Consider the following 21,177-nt stretch of genomic DNA (forward strand, 5'->3'; position numbering starts at 1 on the left):
GTTTATTATTAATTTATTTGTTTTCTTGTTTTCAAAAGAATAACCTGGAAAATTAAAATGATGAAGATATACAGGTAGTCCTCAACTTGCCCCATTTTACAACTTTTCTTGTCACATTTGTTAAGTGAATCACTGCAGTTGTTAAATTAGTAACATGGTTGTTAAGTGAATCTGGTTTCCCCATTGACTTTTCTTGTCAGAAAATCGCAAAAGGTGGTCACATGACCCCGGGACACTGTGACCGTCATAAATATGAGTCATTTGTCAAGCATCTGAATATTAATCATGTGACCATAAGGATGTTGCAGTGCTCATAAGTGGGGAAAATGGTCATAAGTCACTTTTTCAGTGCCTTTATAACTTTAAATGGTCACAAAGTGAACTGTTATAAGTCAAGGACTACCTAGTAATGGTTTACAAATGGTAATGCAAGCTGCTCTGGGTATTCTATTCAAAATTTTGAAGACTTTTTGTTTTAAGGTAAACCTTTTTTCATCCCTGTGATTATGAAATTAAATAAAGCCAAATAAAGCCAATATTTTCCAAATATTGGAAAAGATTCACTAAATTTACCAAGGTGGTTGGCCTTGGGATCCTTGGTGATTGATTGCCAGTTCAGATTTGGAAATATCAGCTCCAGGCAAAGAAGGAGATGACAAACAAATGGAAGAAATACCACAACAAAACCAAATAAATTCTTCAGTGGAATTTTCATTCAGGCTGCACAACCTTTCAGTTCTGTTCCCCCAATTTATTAAAACAGCATTTCTGTCCACTAGCTCAGCTGATCTTTTACTTCTGCTACTGCAAAGACAGGACCACTAGGAGTATTCTTGCCCTTGGATTAAAAACAGAATTCGTGTGTGGTTGACAGTTACCTCATTTATAATGATCCAGTGACAGTCAAAAGCAACCAAATTGGCTTCCACAACCTGAAATAGAAAAGAAAACAGCCATCAGTCATCTTATTTATACCCAAAGCCAATGATTGTTAAATAGCTGCTTCCCACAAAGGACAACAGGGGCTCAGGTGTAGGGATGGAGACAGGAAACATAGCAGAGGCGTTAAAACAAAATAATTATGAAAAGACTCACTTTGCCCATTCTGTGGAAATAGAATGGCTTTTTTTTGCAAGAACAGTCCCAAAACATTTGGATTGATGTTTGGTTTGTTAATTAAACTGTGGGATTAGAGAATGAGGAAAGTAATTCCCATCCATCCATCCATCCATCCATCCATCTGTCCATATGATTTAAGTCTTAATGTTTGATGATAAATTTAAAACACACTAAAATATTCAAGATGCACAATGTCTACGGAGATTCTCAGTCATCCAAGTCATGGTTATCCCAGGGTGCTTTTTTCATGAGGCAACTGGACTTTTTTTGTTTTTTCTTTGAAGATGTTTTGCTTCTCATCCAAGAAGTTTCTTCAGCTCTGACTGGATGGTGGGGAACGGCAGGATTTATACTCCTTGTACACAGCTGGACATTTGCATTCTTTTATACAGTTGTTGAAGCCTCTGGAGGCTTATCTGGGTCCTCAGGGTCACCTGAGTGGTGCAAATGGTTGTGGAGCCTTCTTGGAACTGTTAAAAGGACTGTGTTGTAGACTGAAGATAGATGATGTCACATCCCTCCCCCTCTGTTGAGAGGGCTGTTCAGTTTTAACATAGATGGCCTCTTTGACTACTCTTTCAAACCATAGATGGTCAAAGAGGCCATCTATGTCAAAATTGAACAGCCTTCTCTCAACAGAGGGGGAGGCATAAAAGAATGCAAATGACCAACTTTGGGTCAAGCAGCACAATTTTTTTAAAAAAATGATTTTCCACTGTAGCTCCAGTAGAAGCATGTTTGGTTAATAAATGCCCTTCCTTGAATTGAGCTTAGGGAAAAACCTATCCTCTGCATTGGAGCAATATAAGGCACCAAGGGAAGAGACCATTCTTTAAATAACATCAGATTCTCAAGAGTGACTTAGCAGTAGGGAACACCCCATTTTTGTGAGGAAAACCTAACACTGCTCCTGTAATTTCAGCAGTAGCAACAATTGAACTGGCATTGTGAAACCATCTGGCAGATATATATGAGTTTTTCCTAAACTCAGAGGGATTCATTTCAGAACACTAAAAAACAAGGAAAAGAGAAGCTGTCGTTACCTAAGCAAACCAATGAAGATTGAGGCTAAGCAGGGTTTTTTTCCCCCTAGGTCACAAAATGGAAATAGTTGGTGGTGGTGGTAATAGTTTAAAAAATGCTTAAACAATTTTGAGAAATTTAAGTTTAGTTCTACTTAAAGCGTCATCCACCTATCTACCAAAACTCTTGAAGAACATGTCATTGGCATTGAATAGACAATAACAAATGTTTTGTATAAAATAGTTTGCATTATCTAAACACCTTTAAATAGGAATCATATTCCACGAATTTAATGCCAGTATGAACATTAGTTAAAGTTTATCCATAAATTCTCCAAAGGATATCTTTTAGCAACATTCAGTCCAATAAAGTGTATGCCCGAATTGGTAACCTCAATGGCTTATATACCCTCTCTTAAGCATTAAGAGCAGTGAGATATATAGATGTTAAATTATGTCATATCCCATATGCAGAGTTGCTCATGATTTCCATAAACACCCTGGTAAGGAGGTATGTAATATGTATTAATTTTAAGGGCATAATGTTTAATGACTTTTTAATTTTTGTATAATATTTTTATTGTGTATGGCCCTGTTCACCGCCCTGAGTCCTTCGGGAGAAGGGCGGTATAGAAATCAAATTATTAAATTAAATTAAATTAAATTAAATTAAATGTGTCTATTTTTACACAAAGTATACTCTGTGTGATAAAATTATTCCCATGGTGCCTCCTAGCAGTCAATATACCTTTACATGCAAGGGGCATATTGTGAGCTGAATAGATGGTGAAAATGTTTTGGACAAATTTGGTTGGAGAAAAGGATGGTTTAAGCCAAGACTGGCTAATGTCTGAATGATCAGGAACCATCACTTTTTGCTTTGACACTGGTCATTTAAGGCTATCCAGTAACATCCAGTGATTTGGTAATGAAAGGCGAACAAGCAAATATGTTAGGTTAAGATGGGAGTATGAGGGCTGTGAAGAAAAACACTCCATTCTTAGCTGCTTTTTGAAAAAAAAAATCCTGAAACTGTCTTTGTTTAGGTCAGAGGTCCCAAACTTTGCAACTTTAAAAACTTGTGGAGTCCCAGAATTCCTCAGCCAGCATGCCAGCTTTGCTTCTGCTCTACCATAAAAATCCTTTCCAAAAAGAAAATAATCATTTTCCACCCAGATTCTCACTTTTATTCTGAACTCTAATATTTTCCATAAAGAGCAAATAACCACAATACATAAATGAAGTACACCATCAAAATTTTGGATATTTTTTATTTTAAACGCATCGTTGCTGGAATCAACATGAGTTTACTAGCTCGGTGTAATCCTGAACCTTCCTTCAAGATTCCCATTTTGCACTTTTAAATCCCCTCACTGGAAAAAAAAATAGGAATCTGGAGCAACAAGAGGGAGATTAAATTTGGTATGCTACATTTAAGCTGTGTGAATTGCCCCCACATCCTACTTTAATTTTCTCATGAAGGAGCAATAGGAAATAGATGAAACGTGGCGTTCCCGAGTTCAGTTTATTTGTGGCTATCCTAATATAATGAAATATAAAAGGCTGTTCAAAATAAACAAAATACGTAGATGGGGAGACTAGAGAATGGTGGAATGATGTAAAACAGAAATAACTTAACCAAGCACCGCTAGCAGCTGAATCCACTGTTTCTTAAATACTTAGACTTTTTAGTAGTAAAAAACCCAAAACCATGACCAGCACAGAGTCACAAATATCAAGCAACTAAGTCAGAAAAAACAACTGCTTTGACAAAAAGAAATTGGAAGTCTAATTCAATCAATTAAATGATTTGCACATCCATCCAATTAAAAAGTATTTGAACAAAACTTCCACTCTTGTTTCCTTCCTTCTCTTCATGATGACAATTTGATAAAAGCAAGGGCTTTCATTCTTCAGCTGTTGTGAAAACCCAGTTTGCATATTTATTATTATATCAAAAGGAATGTAATTTGTTTTGTACAATAGATTGTAATTCATTCTCATTTTTTTAGTCTAACCAAATCCAATTAGTTGTGAAGAATAGTCCCTCCCCAATCTTCCAGTTTACCTGACTCAGGTGTATCACTATACCCTCCCCTGAGAGGGAGGAGACTAAATAGGATAATGATCATGAGATAATAAGAGAATCTGAGAATATTTTTCATTGCTAAATTTGCTTGGGTATATAAAGATTGGAAAGTGAATGTACCAACTTGATGAACTACAGGTAGTCCTCAATGTACGACCACAATTGAACCCAAAATTTCTGTTGTTAAGTGACACATTGCTAAATGAGCTTCGTCCCATTTTACAAGTTTTCTTGCCACAGTTGTTAAATGAACCACTGCAGTTGTTAAGTGAATCTGGCTTGCCCATTGACTTTGCTTGTGAGAAGATTGCAAAAGGTGATCACATGAACCTGGTTCACTGCGACCATCATAAATACATGCCAGGAGCCAAGCATCTGAATTTTGATCACGTAATGATGGGATGCTGCAATGGTCGTAAGTGTGAAAAACCTTCATAAGTCACTTTTTTCCAGTGCCTTTGTAACTTCAAATGGTCACTAAATGAACTGTTGTTAGTCGAAGACTACCTGTATATATATATTTTAAAAATCTAATTATTAAGAGGTAAAAATAGTAATTAGGGCAAGAAAAGAATGGGATGACAGAGAATGAGGTGGCTGGATGGAGTCACTGAAGCAGTAGGAGTGAGCTTAAATGGACTCCAGAAGATGGTAGAGGACAGGAAGGCCTAGAGGAACGCTGTCCATGGGGTCGCGATGGATCGGACACGACTTCGCAGCTAACAACAACAAAAATAGTAATTACTCAGAAGAAAGCAGCTATACTATATAGTATACAAGAAGTCTGAAATAACTTCAGGAGTAATAAAACAGATTCTCCTGTGTCACTTTAACACATTGGTTGTTTCGGACAGAACGTGAGGGACGGCCTATTATAAACAGCCAGAATATCAGAATTAGCATTTAGATAGATCGATCTAAATCATTCCAGTAATTTGGGCAACCAATCTGTCAGGTAGGTTGATATTATTGAGCACAAATGTTGTTGTTGTTAAGATTGTGGCCATGACATTGAACCCCCCCCCCCAGTTTTTAGCTGTGGGACCTAACCAAGTGATTTGGGACCAGTCACCTACTGTCAACTACCTTACCCATAAAACTGGTGTGGGAAGATTTGGAGGAAGGAATACTATATAAGCTACTTTAAGTTCTTGAAGGACAGGCTAAATGTAAATCTACTAAATAAATGATAAAATTATATTCGGTTTGGCAATTGTAGAGACCCAAGACTCAGAAATTCTGGGCAAGTAGTTCTACATTTATGACCACAGCCTGTGCTCAAAATCCAGTTGTAAGTCATTACAATCATAAGTCGAGACACCCACATGAACAGACCTTTTTTATTTTGATATTTTTCATGGTGGTCATTAAATGAATCACTGCAGTCATTAAAGCAAATCCATTGTGTTTTTTTGCTGAAAACTGGCAAAAAAAGACCATCAGAACCTGGCAAAAAATGTTACAAACTGTAGGCATGTGGCATAAAGGCAAGCTAGTTGCTAAGTGCCTAAAATGCAGTGTGTGTGTATCTCTCTGTGTGTGAGTGTGTGTGTGGGGGTGTGTGTGAGTGCAACATTTTATGATAACTAGAAGTGCTGTGTAGACCCTAAAGTACTCATTCTGAGATTATTGTAACTCTGAAAGGTCATAAAATGAGAGGTCATAAGTATGGAACTACCCGTATAGGGCAATCCTACATAGGTGGTTACAGAGGTCCCACTGAGCAGTCGTGTTTAGGATTCCTAAACAGTAATTACCTCATTCACTTATTCTAGCAAGCCATGGTTTCCTTAATTGTGGTGTACTAAAGAAAAATAGTGGTAAAATTGCAGCATGGTAGCTTAGTGGTGCAGATGCTTGCTGCCCACTCAGAAGGTTGAGAGATCAATCCTAGGTAGCAGCAGATGTTTTTCTCTCAGGGCGCAAAGAAAAAATGTCTGCTGCGAACTCTGCATAGGTATCAGGAAGGGCATCCGGCCAGTAAATGTTCGGTTCCATTCAGTTGCCCTGACTCTACCCTGAATTAAAGAGATTACAGGATTGTAAAAATGGAGTTTTTTAAATACTTAGTAACATTAATTTTAATAAAACTGTGCTAAATCATAAAACCATGACTGAGTTCATATAGTACAACTTTAGGTGCATTAGGTACAACCACACAATAGTATAATGGATAAAATCAGATGTCATATTCATGTCATCCTTCTTCCCCTTACATGAAGTAATTCAGAGCTTCTCATTTTGTAATTCAATCTTTTCTGATCATCCAAGCAGAATTTATTTTCAGTGACATACTATTCTCAAACAACTATGATACCTTTAAAGGTGATAGACTTTGTTTAATAAGGGGCAAACACATAACTGTTCAGCTACATGGCTGAATCCATTATCTCATGATCAATGGTACATACAGTAACCAAACTTTTGCGTGACAACCTTCCATAGAGTCGTCAATTGATTCATGTGAAGTTACCATGAAAGTTATTTATGGAGTGCATGGGTGTGGGAGTGGGTTCTAGTAGGGACCTTGTGCAATCTTCCTCAAAGTAGGACTATCACATGGGGATTACACAAATCTGAATGACTACCAAACAGCAGTACTGTATCTCTTTGCTGGCATCAGTTGATCCTTTTGTGGCTTACTCAGACTCGCATTTCATCTCCTGAATATAGTATTGGCTCCTGCCCCATCTCTACACTGGCAGACGATAATCCTCACTTGACATATGTCACAAGTCTTGTAAACCCTCAGAATGGCTCTATTGTTGACATTGCAGTTGCACAGAATTTTAAACTGCATGAACACAACTAAGAGCTCTGGATTCTGTTTCTTTTTACATTTACATTTCGGGATAACATTCCTGTCTTTTTTTTAAAAAAAGTCTCTGTGTGTGTGGTGGGGGGGGGAAAGGAAGGTTCCATTTTGAATGTTTTAAACAAAAAACTAGAGACCAGGTTCACTTTCGCATTGGGTGACTCTAGGGTTTTTGCAACCTGGAAATTGGGGAAAAAAATGAATGAGAAAATTAATGCTGGGTATAAGAAGAATTGGGTACAGGCAGATGGAACTTGTAGGAGGTGGGAGCGGGTGGGAGAAGGCCAAAGAAATGGTAGCTAATGTGTCATCTCAGGAGCGTTCAAAGTGGTCACTGGGGAATCTTCTGAATGTACATTATCTATATTCAGTTGTTTTATTGCTTTCCTGATTTTAATACTGGAAGCCTTCCAAAGTTTTATGGAGTTCCTGAAGATGCTAAACTGTACAAACCAATAAATAAGTCAGGGTGGGAAACTGCAAAGGGTGCATAAGCGGGGTGGAGGATGGAGATGGTTGCAGCTATGTTAGAGGGGAAAGATTTTGGAATAGAACTGTTACCAGACTTCCCACTTTACCTAATGCTATGATGGAAACAGATTCAGAAGCTAGCAAAATCACTGAAAAACATGACTCTGTTGTGATGGTTTGGTGTCTCTGCTGACAGGGTCATAGTGCTGCTAAAATTAAAACTTCTATTTGTTTTTCTGTTTTTTTTAATCCCAGACTCCTGATTTTAGAGGGATGAGGCAATGAGGGATGCTTGGGGTTTTACAGAACAAAAGATTATTGGGTAATAATTGTGGATGACATCTATACAGGGCCATGGAGGAGAATCCTTAGCTTGCCAGCTACTGTTGAACTGTAACTCCAGCATTATTCTTCATTATCACATTAGGCTGAGCTGCTGAGAGTTGTAGTTCAACAACATTTACAAGGCCACACATACTTTACTCTAGACCTAACTGCTGGGTTCACTCATTACACTAATCCGTAATTGGATCTGTTATTGAGTTCAACATTCTGCAATATATCAATCTAATATTATAGAATTGTTGTTTTTTAACTACAATATATGACTTAGGGTGGCATATAACAAATCAGTTATATATGATGTGTATCCAGGCAATACTTGATTGATAGGGTTGCTGGTGCAGTAGCTATTTAGTGGAAAAGAAGGAAAAGCAATAGGTTCCACATGCTGGCAAAACCATTTAAGGCAGTGCTGTTAGGAAGATGGAGATCTACTGTATGTGGCAAATCCAATTGCTTCACAATTCTAGCTTTGTGAAGGTTAACAGTTTCCTCCAGTGACAAACAGCAGGCAATGCAGAACAAAGGAAGTTTAAAATAATGCCTCCCCTACTGTATTTTCATAAGGCTGTGCAAGGCAAAGAGAGCAGCAACGACAAGATTTATAAATATATAGCGCGCGCGCACACGCACTCACACACACAAAATCCTTTCCATTGTAAGAATATACGGCATCCAGTAGTTTTATGACCTGCACCTCAGACGTCTGTACATGCTTGGAATTCATCTGTCTCTATTGCTGGTTTTGGGATGGCAAGTAGAGCCCTGATTTCATAAAAAAAAAGGAGGGACAGATTGGAAATTTCCATATTAGACAGAAAGCCTGCAATGATGTTTATGCAACTCACATCCTGAGCTGAAAAAGAGAAGAAATACGGAGCTCAACAATAGACTGCATTCTTTTAATGAAGGCTGGAGAAGCATAATAAACCTGCATTATAAACCACAGGCTTCCATCCTGCAGTGGATTAGCACTATGTCAGTCGAAGAAGGAGTGAATTTTTTTGACTGTATACTTCAGACTGGCATTGTTCTATTGTGAAGATATGAGTGCCATTTGGCCAGTGAGCACAAAAGTGGATGGAGAAAAAAGAAAAAAAAAAAAGAAAAATCAGATTATTATCTTTCTAACGGTAGGCTCACTGGGGACATTTTGCAGAGTGCAGAGGAGCCTGTCAAGAAGACAAGGGATGAAAGAAGAAAAGCCATCAGTCAGTGGCAGAAACTCCAGAACTTCTGAATATTTGGAAGCGTCTAACAATTTATCAGTGTTTTCTTCTGTCATTCTTTTTAAATCAGGCTAAAGGGGAAGACAATTTGACACAAGCAGTTCGGCAATGCTGCCACTTTACAAGATTCTCTCCTTTGTAACAAATACGTAAACAAAAGAAAGTTAAAAACTCTCCAATTATTTGAAATGAAGACCTCTCAGTTTAGCAGAACAAAACCATTTCCCCCCCCCCCCCACGATGGAAGAGTTTGCTGTCATTCTCAATCTCTCTCTCTTTCTGATGTGTCAAGATTAAGAATGCCTATCATACAGAGTCTACAGCAAAGCCTGAAGCTTAAGTAGCCATGGGAATAGCGAAGGGCATAGGAGGTTAAAATGTAAATACTGTATGGTGGTTCCAACAATATGAGTGAAGCCTTTCACTGATCACATGATCGTGGCCACCAAAATGGTTTTTTTTTTCTTCATTTCCTCTGACAATGTTCCTGGTCTCAGGGCAACAATTTCTGTTGGCCAAGGATCACTTCACATTCTAGAAGGCATAAAGTACCTGTTTTGCCCCTTAACTCAAATAATAGCTTGTTGTTGTTGTTAAAAAAATCAAAGAAGGTGACATCTGAATTCCATTCAGTTTTGGGGTATCCTTAGAGAAACACCAGGTTTGCTGAAAGGCCCCATCTGGATACCAAGTCATATTTGTGATCATGACCTATGGAATAGCTACAGTAGATATGAAAAAAAACACAATGCTATTTGGACAACACTTAACAGAAGTTTTGCAATTTCTACCTGTAAAATTATTTTGCCAACTTACACTTGGGAAACTAATTGCTAACCTCAGGCTAAAAGAACATCTCCTGCAATGACAGAATCCAGAATCCATTGAAACATCCTGCATTATATACACACCAAGCAATTTTGACAAAAATAGAAAGAAAATTCTTGGGTGATCTAATTGGAAAGCTACTTGGCAAAGAAAGAAAGAAAGAGTCAGATTTAAAAAAACAGAAGTTTTGACCTTTCAGAGCAGGGCTTTTCAACCGGTGGTATGTGTACCACCTGAGGTACATGGGCACCTGGCAGGTGGTACGCGACCATCCTAGCGGGGGAGGGAAATGAGCTGAACCAGCGGCAGCACCGCACAAGCCTGAGCGAGAGACGGCTGGAGCTGCAGGGCTGTCAGGGCTCAGCAGAAGCGCTGGGATCAGTGCTGGGCTCCAAATTCTTTCCTTTGAAGGCAAGGGGGCAGGAGGGGGTAGGAGGCTTCCACCTTCCTCAAATCTGGGGCAAAGCAAAGCAATGGGAACGGGAAGTTGCCAATCACCTGGCCGACAGTGACGGGCTTAGCTGCACTGGAAGCGCAAGGCAGAGGCGCCCTGAAAACGAACCCGAGGAAAAGCAGAGTGAAAGGGAAATCTGAAACCACCACCCCCCAAAAACCCCCCACCTCCGGGCACCTTTTCCCCTCATTTCTGAATGCTCTGGTGGTCCCCTGTGATGGGTCGGGGGGGGGCAGAGAGAGGCGGGGGGGCGCCACCTGCTATAGGGCTTCGACCTGTATTTCATTTTGGACAAGTAAGTGGCAGGGCGGGGTAGTGACTGTGTGGGATGAGGCTGGGCTGTAAGGGGTGCTTTGTTTTGGGAAGGGGCGAAGCAGCCCTGGCAGTTTTTCAAAACTCCACAGCAGTCATAAAAGGGCCAAGTTTGAAGACGCCTGACCTACAAGGTATCAATCTCATGGTTTCTCATTCTGCCATCTAAAATATTGGGAAAAGGTAGTACTGTATTTTGAAGTGGGCCACTGGTTCTAGTAATCTTGTACCAGTAATCTTGTACAAGTGATCTTATAATGTAGTAATCAATCTAGACTTGCTCATCATGCAAAAATGGTACCAGGTATATCCCACTGTGGACTTTCCGTTGGCTTGGCCCAGAAAAAAGTCTTAATAGAGGCCTTTAAAAAAAAAGTCCTTGATTTGGTTGTGCAGAGAAACAGATTTAAAGTCTTAGACTATTGCAATGTAAACTTTTTTTCCAAGTTGTCTTTTACACCTTTATTACATCTCCCTTACTTCCTGCCTTTTCCTCACAGAAGAGTTTTTTTCTCTATCAACGCTAAATGTCTTTCCTTCTAGATCAGGGCTTTCCAAGCCTTTTCCTTCCTTACCCCAAACTGCTTATCAGGAAGTCCTTTTTATCCAATGTAAGCAAAACACTTAAAGTCCATTTCAATGTCCCTGTGGTGATTGGGTTCCTGTGTTGTTACCCAAAGAAAAAATTACTTTTATCCAATTGGGGTGATTTACCCAGGTTTATGAAGCACTGACTGGTCCAAACACTAGAAAGGAACTATAGTTCTAAGTTTTGAGTCCCATTCTCTCAACAGTTGTTCCATGCTCAGATGAAGCTGCTGAAATAGTTCCTATTGAAGTGATAGTTGGCCCTGATACGTCCTTTCTTTACTCCTAAATTCTGTTCTATTCCCATTCCCATAACAGAACAGAGTTATTCTAGTCCAACCCCCTACTCAGGCAGGGGTTTTTAGACAAATGGTTGTCCAATCTCTTCTTAAAAACTTCCAGTGTTGGAGCATCCACAACTTCTGGAGTGAAGTTGTTCCACTGATTAGAAATCACTGCACTTGAATTTGGCTTTAATGATTTGTTTTGTTTTTCACAATCAAATGAGCCTGTACTTCTGCAGCAAAAATGCAATTATTACCATTGTGGAATCCAACACAACTTGTTTTGCAACATAAGATGGCTTCACTTAATTCCCAGTTTTATTTTTTTTTATTTTTTTCTTTTAATTCCATTTATATCCCGCCCTTCTCCGAAGACTCAGGGCGGCTTACAAGCTTAGCAGTAGCCTTCATTCTATGTATATGCCTGCTTATTAGGGCTTTCACACACACACCCAGCGGCATTATTACAAAGTCAGCTTAATTGCCCCCAACAATCTGGGTCCTCATTTTACCTACCTCGGAAGGATGGAAGGCTGAGTCAACCTTGAGCCTGGTGGGATGCAAACATGCAATAATTGCAGGCAGCTGGTGTTACTTAAGGAGGCATTAGCCCACTGCTCCACCAAGGCTCTGTGCTGGGCAGAAACAAAACTATCAAGACAGTATCTTCCTTTTGTATTTCCCAGGATGGGAAAGTTCTACATAAACATCCATTCTCCATGACTAATGCCTGCTTGTTCACAAACACAATCTTGCAACAGAAAGAACACTTAAAATTTTGATACCAACTGCTAGGAAATGTTACTAATGCTGGTATTGTCAGAAGCTCAGTGGGCTAGTTGTTGCCACCATTCTGTGCTCCTATTATATTCTTCTACTTTCTCCCTAAATAAAAATAAGTTGCCAGAACTGAGATTTACACGCTAATTTGGTGATCAATTCAGCTCAAGAAAAACAAGAGGAGTCTAGCAGTACTATATCTAAGTGGCAAGCAATTTTCTTTCCTTTCCCATCAACGTGAGGTCAAAGGAAAAATTGAATCACATTTTGGCCTCCAGAAAGACAAAGTAAAGGAGAAAATGCTTAAGAATCATAGAGGATGCACAAATCAACACACCAACAAAGGCTGGTTTAACAGATTTAATACCAAGAAAGAAACGGAATCAAAAACAGGAGGGAAGATTGGATAGTCTATTGCAAAGTTAAGAACTGGAAGAAATTATTTCATTCCCCTGAAGGCCTTATTCCTGGATACTCAGAATGAGCCTTGCCCTTTTTCTTTTCACAATTGCTGTTGTATTAAATGGTTGTCATGTAACTTCACTGTCTGTATCATAGCTTCCTGCTGCATCCACTGCAAATCCCCATCCAATGTCTTTGCTTCTAGCACTTGAGCTTCTCAAGAGAAAAATCAGTCATAAATTTATAAAGCACATTCTTGCACACCAGAAATTAATGTCCCTAAAGCTGTTGCTATACTCACAAACCTATTGTCACAACAGTCACTGTACTGTATGACTTACTGCACATGCTATTAAGAAACAGTGATTAATATAACTTCCCAGTTGCATTATTGGAAAGCAGCAATTAACTAGGAAGCCTACATAACCACACCAAAAGAAAGAAAGGAAAAATATGAGAATCCAAGATTTAGTAATGCAATCTTTTTTTGGTGATATATTCTGCTGCCTTAAAAAGAATTATGCTTCTGAACTGTTGATGTTGAACTCTTTAGTTCATTTTCATTTCTCCTTGGTCTGTTTTTTTTCCTGCCCAAGTGTAAAATCTGACATTTTCCACAACTGAACAACATTTTGTTAGCTAGGTAGGATGTTCATTTTGAATCTTGAACTTCTAGCGTGTTAGCAGTTTTCCAGCTTTGTGTGATCTACATGTTTATAAGCATCCTTTCTATTCCTTCATGTTGAAAGTATTGGCCTAGAACAGAACCGAGATATCCCAATGCATACTTCCCTCCAGATGGACATAGTTCCTTTAAGAACCACATATGCTTATGGTTGCTTAGCCAACTGTGAATTCATTAACTACTATATTATTTCAATTTAACAAGAATAGACTAGTCTATCAAATACTTTACCAACATCTACATACATTACATACATAGTTTTCTGTTGGTTCACTACTCTAGTAACATTGTTAAAGACACCAATAAGATTTGTCTGGCATGACCTCAATCCATTCAAGTTCCTGGTAATCATCATGTTTATTTCTAACGACTTGCAAACCCACTGTTGTTGTTCACTCTAGGATTCTCTAAGGTATTTATGTCAAGCTGATTGGTCTAAATTATATAGATCCACTTTTTCAGCTTTCTAAATACTGGAATAACATTGGCTCTTTTTTCCAGTCTTTTGGCACTTTTTCCATGTGCCAGTATTTCTGGGGGGAAAAAAATCAGCCAGTCTTTGAGATGACATCCTCCAATTCCTTTAACACACTGGAATGTAATACATTGGTCCACGAGACTTGAATTTGTTCAGAAGAACTAGATGTTTTCTCACCAATTCTTTAGCTATTTTGATCTACTTTTCCCTTATGCTTCCCACACTGCCACTTCTAACAATATGGACTGGTTTTTTCTTCTTCTGTGAAAAGACAGATGCAAGGTAGAAATGAAACAATTCAATTTTCTTCCTGTTGGCTATCACCATCTTGCCTTCCTCTCCAATCATTGGGCCAACTGTTTCCTTCTTTTTTCTCTTGTTACAGACAAAATCAAAGACATTTTTTTGGGGGGGGGAGGAGATTGGCATTTATAGCAAGTCTTAGCATGCTGACTCTTAGCCCTCCTAACTCCATCCTTATAGATTTGGGCTCCTTTCCTGATATTCCACTTTTGTTATATGCTGTCTTTCCATTTTTAAAACTTGTCCTTTTCGTTTCTTAATTTATCAGAGAGCTATTAATGCAACAATGGGGGGTGTCTTATCAGGTATCTCCCTTTTTTTCTCTCTGAAATATTGTTTTGGGGCCTTAATTATCTCATTTTTCAGAGTTTCTCGACATTCCTAAACTGCTTTCTCAGCAGAATTTCCATCTATGAAATTCTTCCTGCTTTTGTGGAAGCAGCTCTCTTGAAATCTAGATCACTAATATGGGTAACCTATAGTACACATCCCTAACCATGCTATGTTTGTTTCTTTTCACATTATTCACACAGAGACTTTTCTGCATTTCCATACCAGTGTAGTCATACTTTATAATGTGTCTCCACAACCCCTTTTGTTGGGTCTGTTTCTTTTGAATAAATCATATCCTTCCAATAATGTATTCCAGTCATCATATCCAACCCACCAAGTTTCAGTGATACCTACATTATTATCTTTGCCATCATTTACTTGGACTTCAAATGGTTCTACTTGATGCCCATATTCTATGCATTGGTGTACAGGTACTGTGTATAAGCCTTTTAGTGATGCCACTCTAACGTTTCCCTGTCGTATCTTTGGGCAGCCTTTCTTTCTTCCTTGCCCTTCCTTCTTGTAAAGTTTCCTGCCTTTGATCTTACATTTTTGGTGTGTGTGTTTAGGTAATAATCCCTTCCTGAACATATTTAAAGCCCTCCAGATGATTTTAGCATCAATCGTAGCAATCCTTGTGAGATGTACAATAGGTCATCTTTTTCTCCCAAATCCCTTCCTGTAGTTAGTGAAGACTGTGGTCCAGAAATCAAAAAATTTCTTAGTTATTCTTTTCACTGTCATCAGTTCAACTCCAGAATCTTCTGCTTCTTCCTTTGGCCATGAGCATCAGTTGGAATTTTGGTGAAAACACCAACTGTGCTTGAAACTCTTTGGCCTCCCTGCCTAACCTTTCTTAGTCTTTAGACATAATTCTTAGACTTTTTCTGGCAACTAGCACTGGTTCAGGTTTTTGTTGCCAAGAACTTGTAACTCTAGATCACTAGAAGGTTCCCACCACATGCTGCAGCATAGTTGTAACTATTTCTCATTTTATTTGAATTGGTGTTTTCCACCAGTGCTCAATACCAATATGCAATGAGAAGGAATGATAGAATCTGAACTTTGGAAATTCTAGTATAAACTACAGATAATCACTGCAGGTAGTAATTTAGATATTCTGTGTACTAGTTTTCTAAATATTACAAAATGAATTTTGCAAGTTTGAACACATGAAAGTATGATTCAACGTACTGTACATTTCTAAATATATAATTTGAGCAAAATTATATTTGGAAATACATAATTTGAGGCAACACAGTGTTAAAACATATCTAAAAACAACACAATGTTAACAAAACATGTGTATATATTTCTGAAGTAACCCTATACTCTATCATTTGTATAAAAACTACAATGTACAGATTATGCCTTTATTTACATATAACTACATCCACTGTCACATAGAAGAAAGGGCCACATATCAAAAAAGAGAGAAAGAAATCAAGTGAAAATACTGTGATTCTCCCAACCATAACTGTCATTTTGCATAGAGAGGAAAGTAAATGAGCAGAACAATGAGATAACATTTGGAAGCAGCACAGGAAGATACTTCCTTTATTCACTGAACTATATAAAAAAGAAGAAAAATATAGCTGCCAAGGTTGAATTGCTAACTTCTATCACTACTCAACTTGTCATAGAAAGAGAGGGAAGGGGTAGAAAGTGTAGGGTGGAAACAGAATTTTAAAAACCCATTCATGGACCGTGAGAGCCAGTGGTGGGATTCAAATACCTGAACAACTGGTTCTATTATGTGATGCAGGCCTGGGCCTCCGATGCCTAGAACGGACTTCCAGAAGTGGCAACATGCACTTCCAGTGGGCCATTCTAGGTCTGGGAAACCTCCTCCAGGCCTCCGATGCCTAGAACAGACTTCCAGAAGTGGCATCAATGCACTTCTGGTGGGCCGTTCTAGGCCTGGGAGGTCTCCGAGGCCTAGACTGGACTTCCAGAAGCCAGCCAGTTCTCCGAATTCAGGTAAATTTAGCTACCGGTTCTCCTGAACTGTTGCGAACCGGCTGAATCCCACAACTGGTGAGAGCCTATAAGAATGCCAAGGTCACTAATGCAGTTGTCTGACAAAGAAGAGGATGTTCTCATAACAATCCAAAGAGCTACAACTGCACAACATTTCAAAGCCTTGAAGATTCCATTTTTTGTGTCCGCTATTTGGATGGTTGACATTAGCACAATCATACAGGCAAACTTCTATTATTAGAGCCAATAAAAGTAGTTTTAGTATTTCTGCAGAGTTGATTTCCTGGCTTGATTTATCTAGTAGAGTTTCCCCACTTACCATTGTTCAAAGAAGGAGAATTAAAAAAAAACCACGAAGGCAAGATAATATAGGATGAATAGTCTCATATGTCACAAGAACAGATGATGAGAACAAGCAACTAATGTAATGATTATGTAGCTGAGCTATACATCATGAAGCCATAGCTGGGAGCTAATTTTATCAGGAGCCAACCAAAATAACACAAAAGAGTGTGCAGTTTCTGAGTTGCCTGAAATGCTTCATAAAGTCAAATACTAAAAACAAAGCAAAAGAAAACTAGGGATGTGGAAAATCAGAAAGAATTCCAAGCATGAAGATAGATAAGGCCAACTGTAGTCTTCCTTCAAAGTTACTCTTAGAAGGAAACTCTTGACTGGAAAAGAGTTAGTGTCTGATGTTGTTTGTGTAGATTACACCCAATCATCACAGATAATGAAAAAGATTACCCGTACCTCGAAGGATGAAAACTCAAAAATTCCAAGGCACATAGGTGCCTTGATTTAGCAGACAAAGGAAATAAAATAACAGTGCAGTCTTTGTATCACCAATGCTTTGGGAGTACCTTTTCTATTAAATTCACAGATGTCTCTATTTCAGTAAATCTGTTGTGTTAGATTACAGTCATCAGAACTCTTTTTCCGCTCAGGTTCCAATGAACTCCCAGCTTACTATATGGTCAATAACTCAGGTGTCTTTTGAGGAGTGAAAAGCACTGCATTAAGGGGAAGGTGAGCATAGCAGTAGTTTATTGACTGTCAAAGTCATCTCTGAATTTCATAGAGCACCAATATTTTGATGAAACTTCAACTATCAGCCTCCAGAGTGTGTGTGGAGTTTTTTTTTTTTAAGCAGGAACTGAGGTCTAGCAGGAACTCAGCTGTGCAGTTTACTTAAACATCAGCAAAAAGTGATCCAAAGAAATCTATGTAAACACCTCTTCCTCCCTCAATTTTCCATCCTTTGGTATGGAGCCATTTTATATCCTTTCATCCTCTCTCACTCTCAGAACCAACGCTAAAAACATTACTAGGAAGCAAATGTTTCTGATTCTGATTCACCAAAAAGTGTTTTACCCATTCAGACAGTTGTACACTTAGGATTATAATTCAATTTTGGGATGATCTTTTACTTTCTCAAAAGCCTATAATGACATTTCAGACTTTGTTCAACACATCTGTAGGCAGATTATATAAAGCACACTTTTTTTTTTGCAACTGAATATAGCAACACAGGTCTGAAATCACAGGATTAACTCACCAGCTCTCTAGAATAGAGTACTTGAACCTAAGCTTTTATTGCACAGTTTTAAAAGTACTAACTGAAGGATGAGTGCAAAGCACTGTATTATTAAGGTAAAGTTGCCAGGTGAAATGTGCTCATTCAGCTTGCGATGGCATCCCGTGAAATCCTTCCTAAAGACAGATTTGACATAATATTGTAGAGTTCTAAAATTCATTTTTAGGAAGCCAGGCATTTTGATCTAGGCATGATCCACTAGTCTAAGAGCGAATGCGTCAGACAGATATTTTCACTGCAAATTATGCTTTGTATAGGATGCCAACAATATCAGCAGCAGAAATAAAGGATGAGTTGAGTAGTAGCTTTTCTGGTTCACATAGTACTTGTCTGCTTAAAGCAAATATTTCAGGGACATGCTCAGTTTTAGTACTATGTTTTTAAAAGTGGTCAACTCACTTTGGTTTACATGTTGAGCCTGAAGCCAATTAAAACTATATTCTGGATTCATGAAATTCTATCCACCAGTGGAACAGCTTGCCTTCAGAAATTGTGGGTGCTCCATCACTGGAGGTTTTTAAGAAGAGGCTAGACAGTCACTTGTCTGAAATGGTATAGGTTCTCCTGCTTGAGCAGGGGGCTGGACTAGAAGACCTCCAAGGTCCCTTCCAGCTTCTATTCTATTCTATTCTATTCTATTCTATTCTATTCTATTCTATTCTATTCTATTCTATTCTATTCTATTCTATTCTATTCTATTCTATTCTATTCCCTTAGAAAGTTTATCTGATGATACCCAGCTTTTCATTTCGACCCCAAACCACCCCAGTGATGCCCTCGACGTGATGTCCCGCTGCCTGGAGGCGGTTCGGGTCTAGATGGGGAGGAACAGGCTTTGACTGAACCCTGACAAGACCGAATGGCTGAGCGTATCGGCATCTCGGGATATTCAGGATATCCCATCTCTCTCTATGGGGGGTGAGTTATTACCCCCCGTAGATAGGGCTCGCAACTTGGGAGTCCTCCTAGATTCACAGCTTTCTCTAGAAGACCATATAGTAGCTGTGACTAGGGGGGCCTTCGCCCAGGTTCGCCTGGTGCGCCAGTTGCGGTCCTATCTAGACCGGGATGCCTTACGTACGGTCACTCACGCCCTCGTGACCTCTCGTCTGGACTACTGCAATGCTCTCTACATGGGGCTACCCTTGAAGACCACTCGGAGGCTCCAGCTGGTACAGAATGCAGCCGCGAGAGTTGTGTTGGGAGTTTCCCGACACTCCCATGTTACACCTCTGCTCCGCGAGCTGCATTGGCTTCCAGTTGTCTTCCGGGTGAGATTCAAGGTGTTGGTAATGACCTACAAAGCCCTACATGGCATGGGTCCGGAACACCTTGGGGAGCACCTGCGGCTGGCGTCAACTTCCCTCTGCCCAGTACGCTCCCACAGAGAGGGCCTCCTCAGGGTGCCACCGGTCAAAGAATGCCGACTGGTGGCCCCCAGGGGGAGGCCGTTCTCTGTGGGCGCGCCAGATTTATGGAACCATCTTCCGGTCGAGCTCCGGATGGCGCCTGACCTCCGCTCCTTCCGGCGCGATCTCAAAACCTACCTTTTCGAACAAGCTGGCCTGGCCTGATGGGATGGGGTTGGGTTTTATTAATGTGTTTTAACCTACTTTTAATGTGTTTTAACTTATTCGTGGGCATTTTGTTTAATCGTTTTTAATTTTTGTATCTTGTTTTATAATATGTATTGCCCTGTTCACCGCCCTGAGTCCTTCGGGAGAAGGGCGGTATACAAATAAAATTAATAATAATAATAATAATAATAATAATAATAATAATAATAATAATAATAATAATAATAATAATAATAATAATAATAACCTATTTATATGGAAAAACAAAACAAAAGGACTAGTTCTATTCTCATATGACATATTGGCATTCTCCTGAGTATGTGGAGTTTATAGGAAAAGTCTACTATAGAGCTGGAGGAAAGACAAAATTATAGTGGTTCTTCTTTTCCTCACTAGTAACAGTAACAGAGTTGGAAGGGACATTGGAGATCATTAGTCCTACCCCTGCTCTCACAGGAGACCTATATTATTTCTGATAAATGGCTAGCCAGTCTTTTTCTTAAAAGCCTCTTCTTAAACACCACAACTTTTGAAGGCAATTTGTTCCACTGGTTAATTGTTCTCAATTTTAGGCATTTTCTCCTTAGTTCTAGGTGGGTTTTCTTCTTGATTACTTTCCATCCATTGTTTCTTGCCCTGCCTACAGGTGCTTTGGCAAATAAGTTGGCTCCCTTTTTCTGGTGACAGACCTTCAGGTATTGGAAGACTGAAATAACGTCACCCCTGGTCTTTCTTTTCATTAGTACTGGTACTTCCCATGATCTTGATTCTATCTCTGTTAATACAACCTGGGACTGTGTTGGCTTTTGTTAGGGTAGATAATTAAGATATTGGACACCAAGTATGTCAAGTAGACATCAACTGTTGTTGTTGTTGTTGTTAGTTGCGAAGTCATGTCCGACCCATCGGGACCCTATGGACAATGTTCCTCCAGGCCTTCAACTACAATGAACTACAGAAGCTCATTGGATGATTGGGGGCCAGTAACCATCTCTTAATTGTATCACTATCACCAGTGCTTTTTTTGTAAAAGAAAAAGGTGCCAGAACTCACACATGTCATACAACCCGCGTTGCCTACCCTACAAGGTTCCATCCAAAAAAGGTGCCGGAACTCCGTTCTGAGCATACTATGAGAAAAAAAAGCCCTGACTATCACTAACGTGATAAAGAAAAACAGGATAAAGAGGATTCGTCTGATTTTTATCCTGCCTTCATTTTTCTTCTGTTAAAAAAATGCAGTGAACATACATAACACTCATTCCTTCGCTTATTTTTTCCACAACAACAAACTTGTGAGATGGGTTGGGCTGAGAAAGAGTGCCTGGCTTAAGGCTGTATTGAATTTGTCTAGCCCTGCTCTTTCTATCACTGTCCTTGATCCAACTCTACAGCTTTTTTTTTTTGGCAAGGGAAGTTTAACTGAAGTAGTTCTATTCAAGACTGTTCTGATATTCCTTGTACAACTCTGAGAAGTCTTCACTGGGTTT

The 21,177-nt window shown here is 39.2% G+C and overlaps 1 protein-coding gene across 2 annotated transcripts in view; it reads right to left on the reverse strand.

The window, feature by feature from the left end:
- The window catches only part of GRID2 (glutamate ionotropic receptor delta type subunit 2), a 1,067,823-nt gene that overhangs the window by 394,247 nt on the left and 652,399 nt on the right, over positions 1 to 21,177 (reverse strand). For both annotated transcript variants that reach the window (XM_083367820.1, XM_083367821.1), the window contains exon 5: positions 879 to 932. In XM_083367820.1, the coding sequence (XP_083223946.1) occupies positions 879 to 932 (54 nt within the window). The remainder of the gene's footprint in view (positions 1 to 878; positions 933 to 21,177) is intronic.

The sequence above is a fragment of the Vipera ursinii genome (assembly GCF_947247035.1).
Source record: "Vipera ursinii genome assembly, chromosome: 7".
NCBI classification, from domain to species: Eukaryota; Metazoa; Chordata; class Lepidosauria; order Squamata; family Viperidae; genus Vipera; species Vipera ursinii.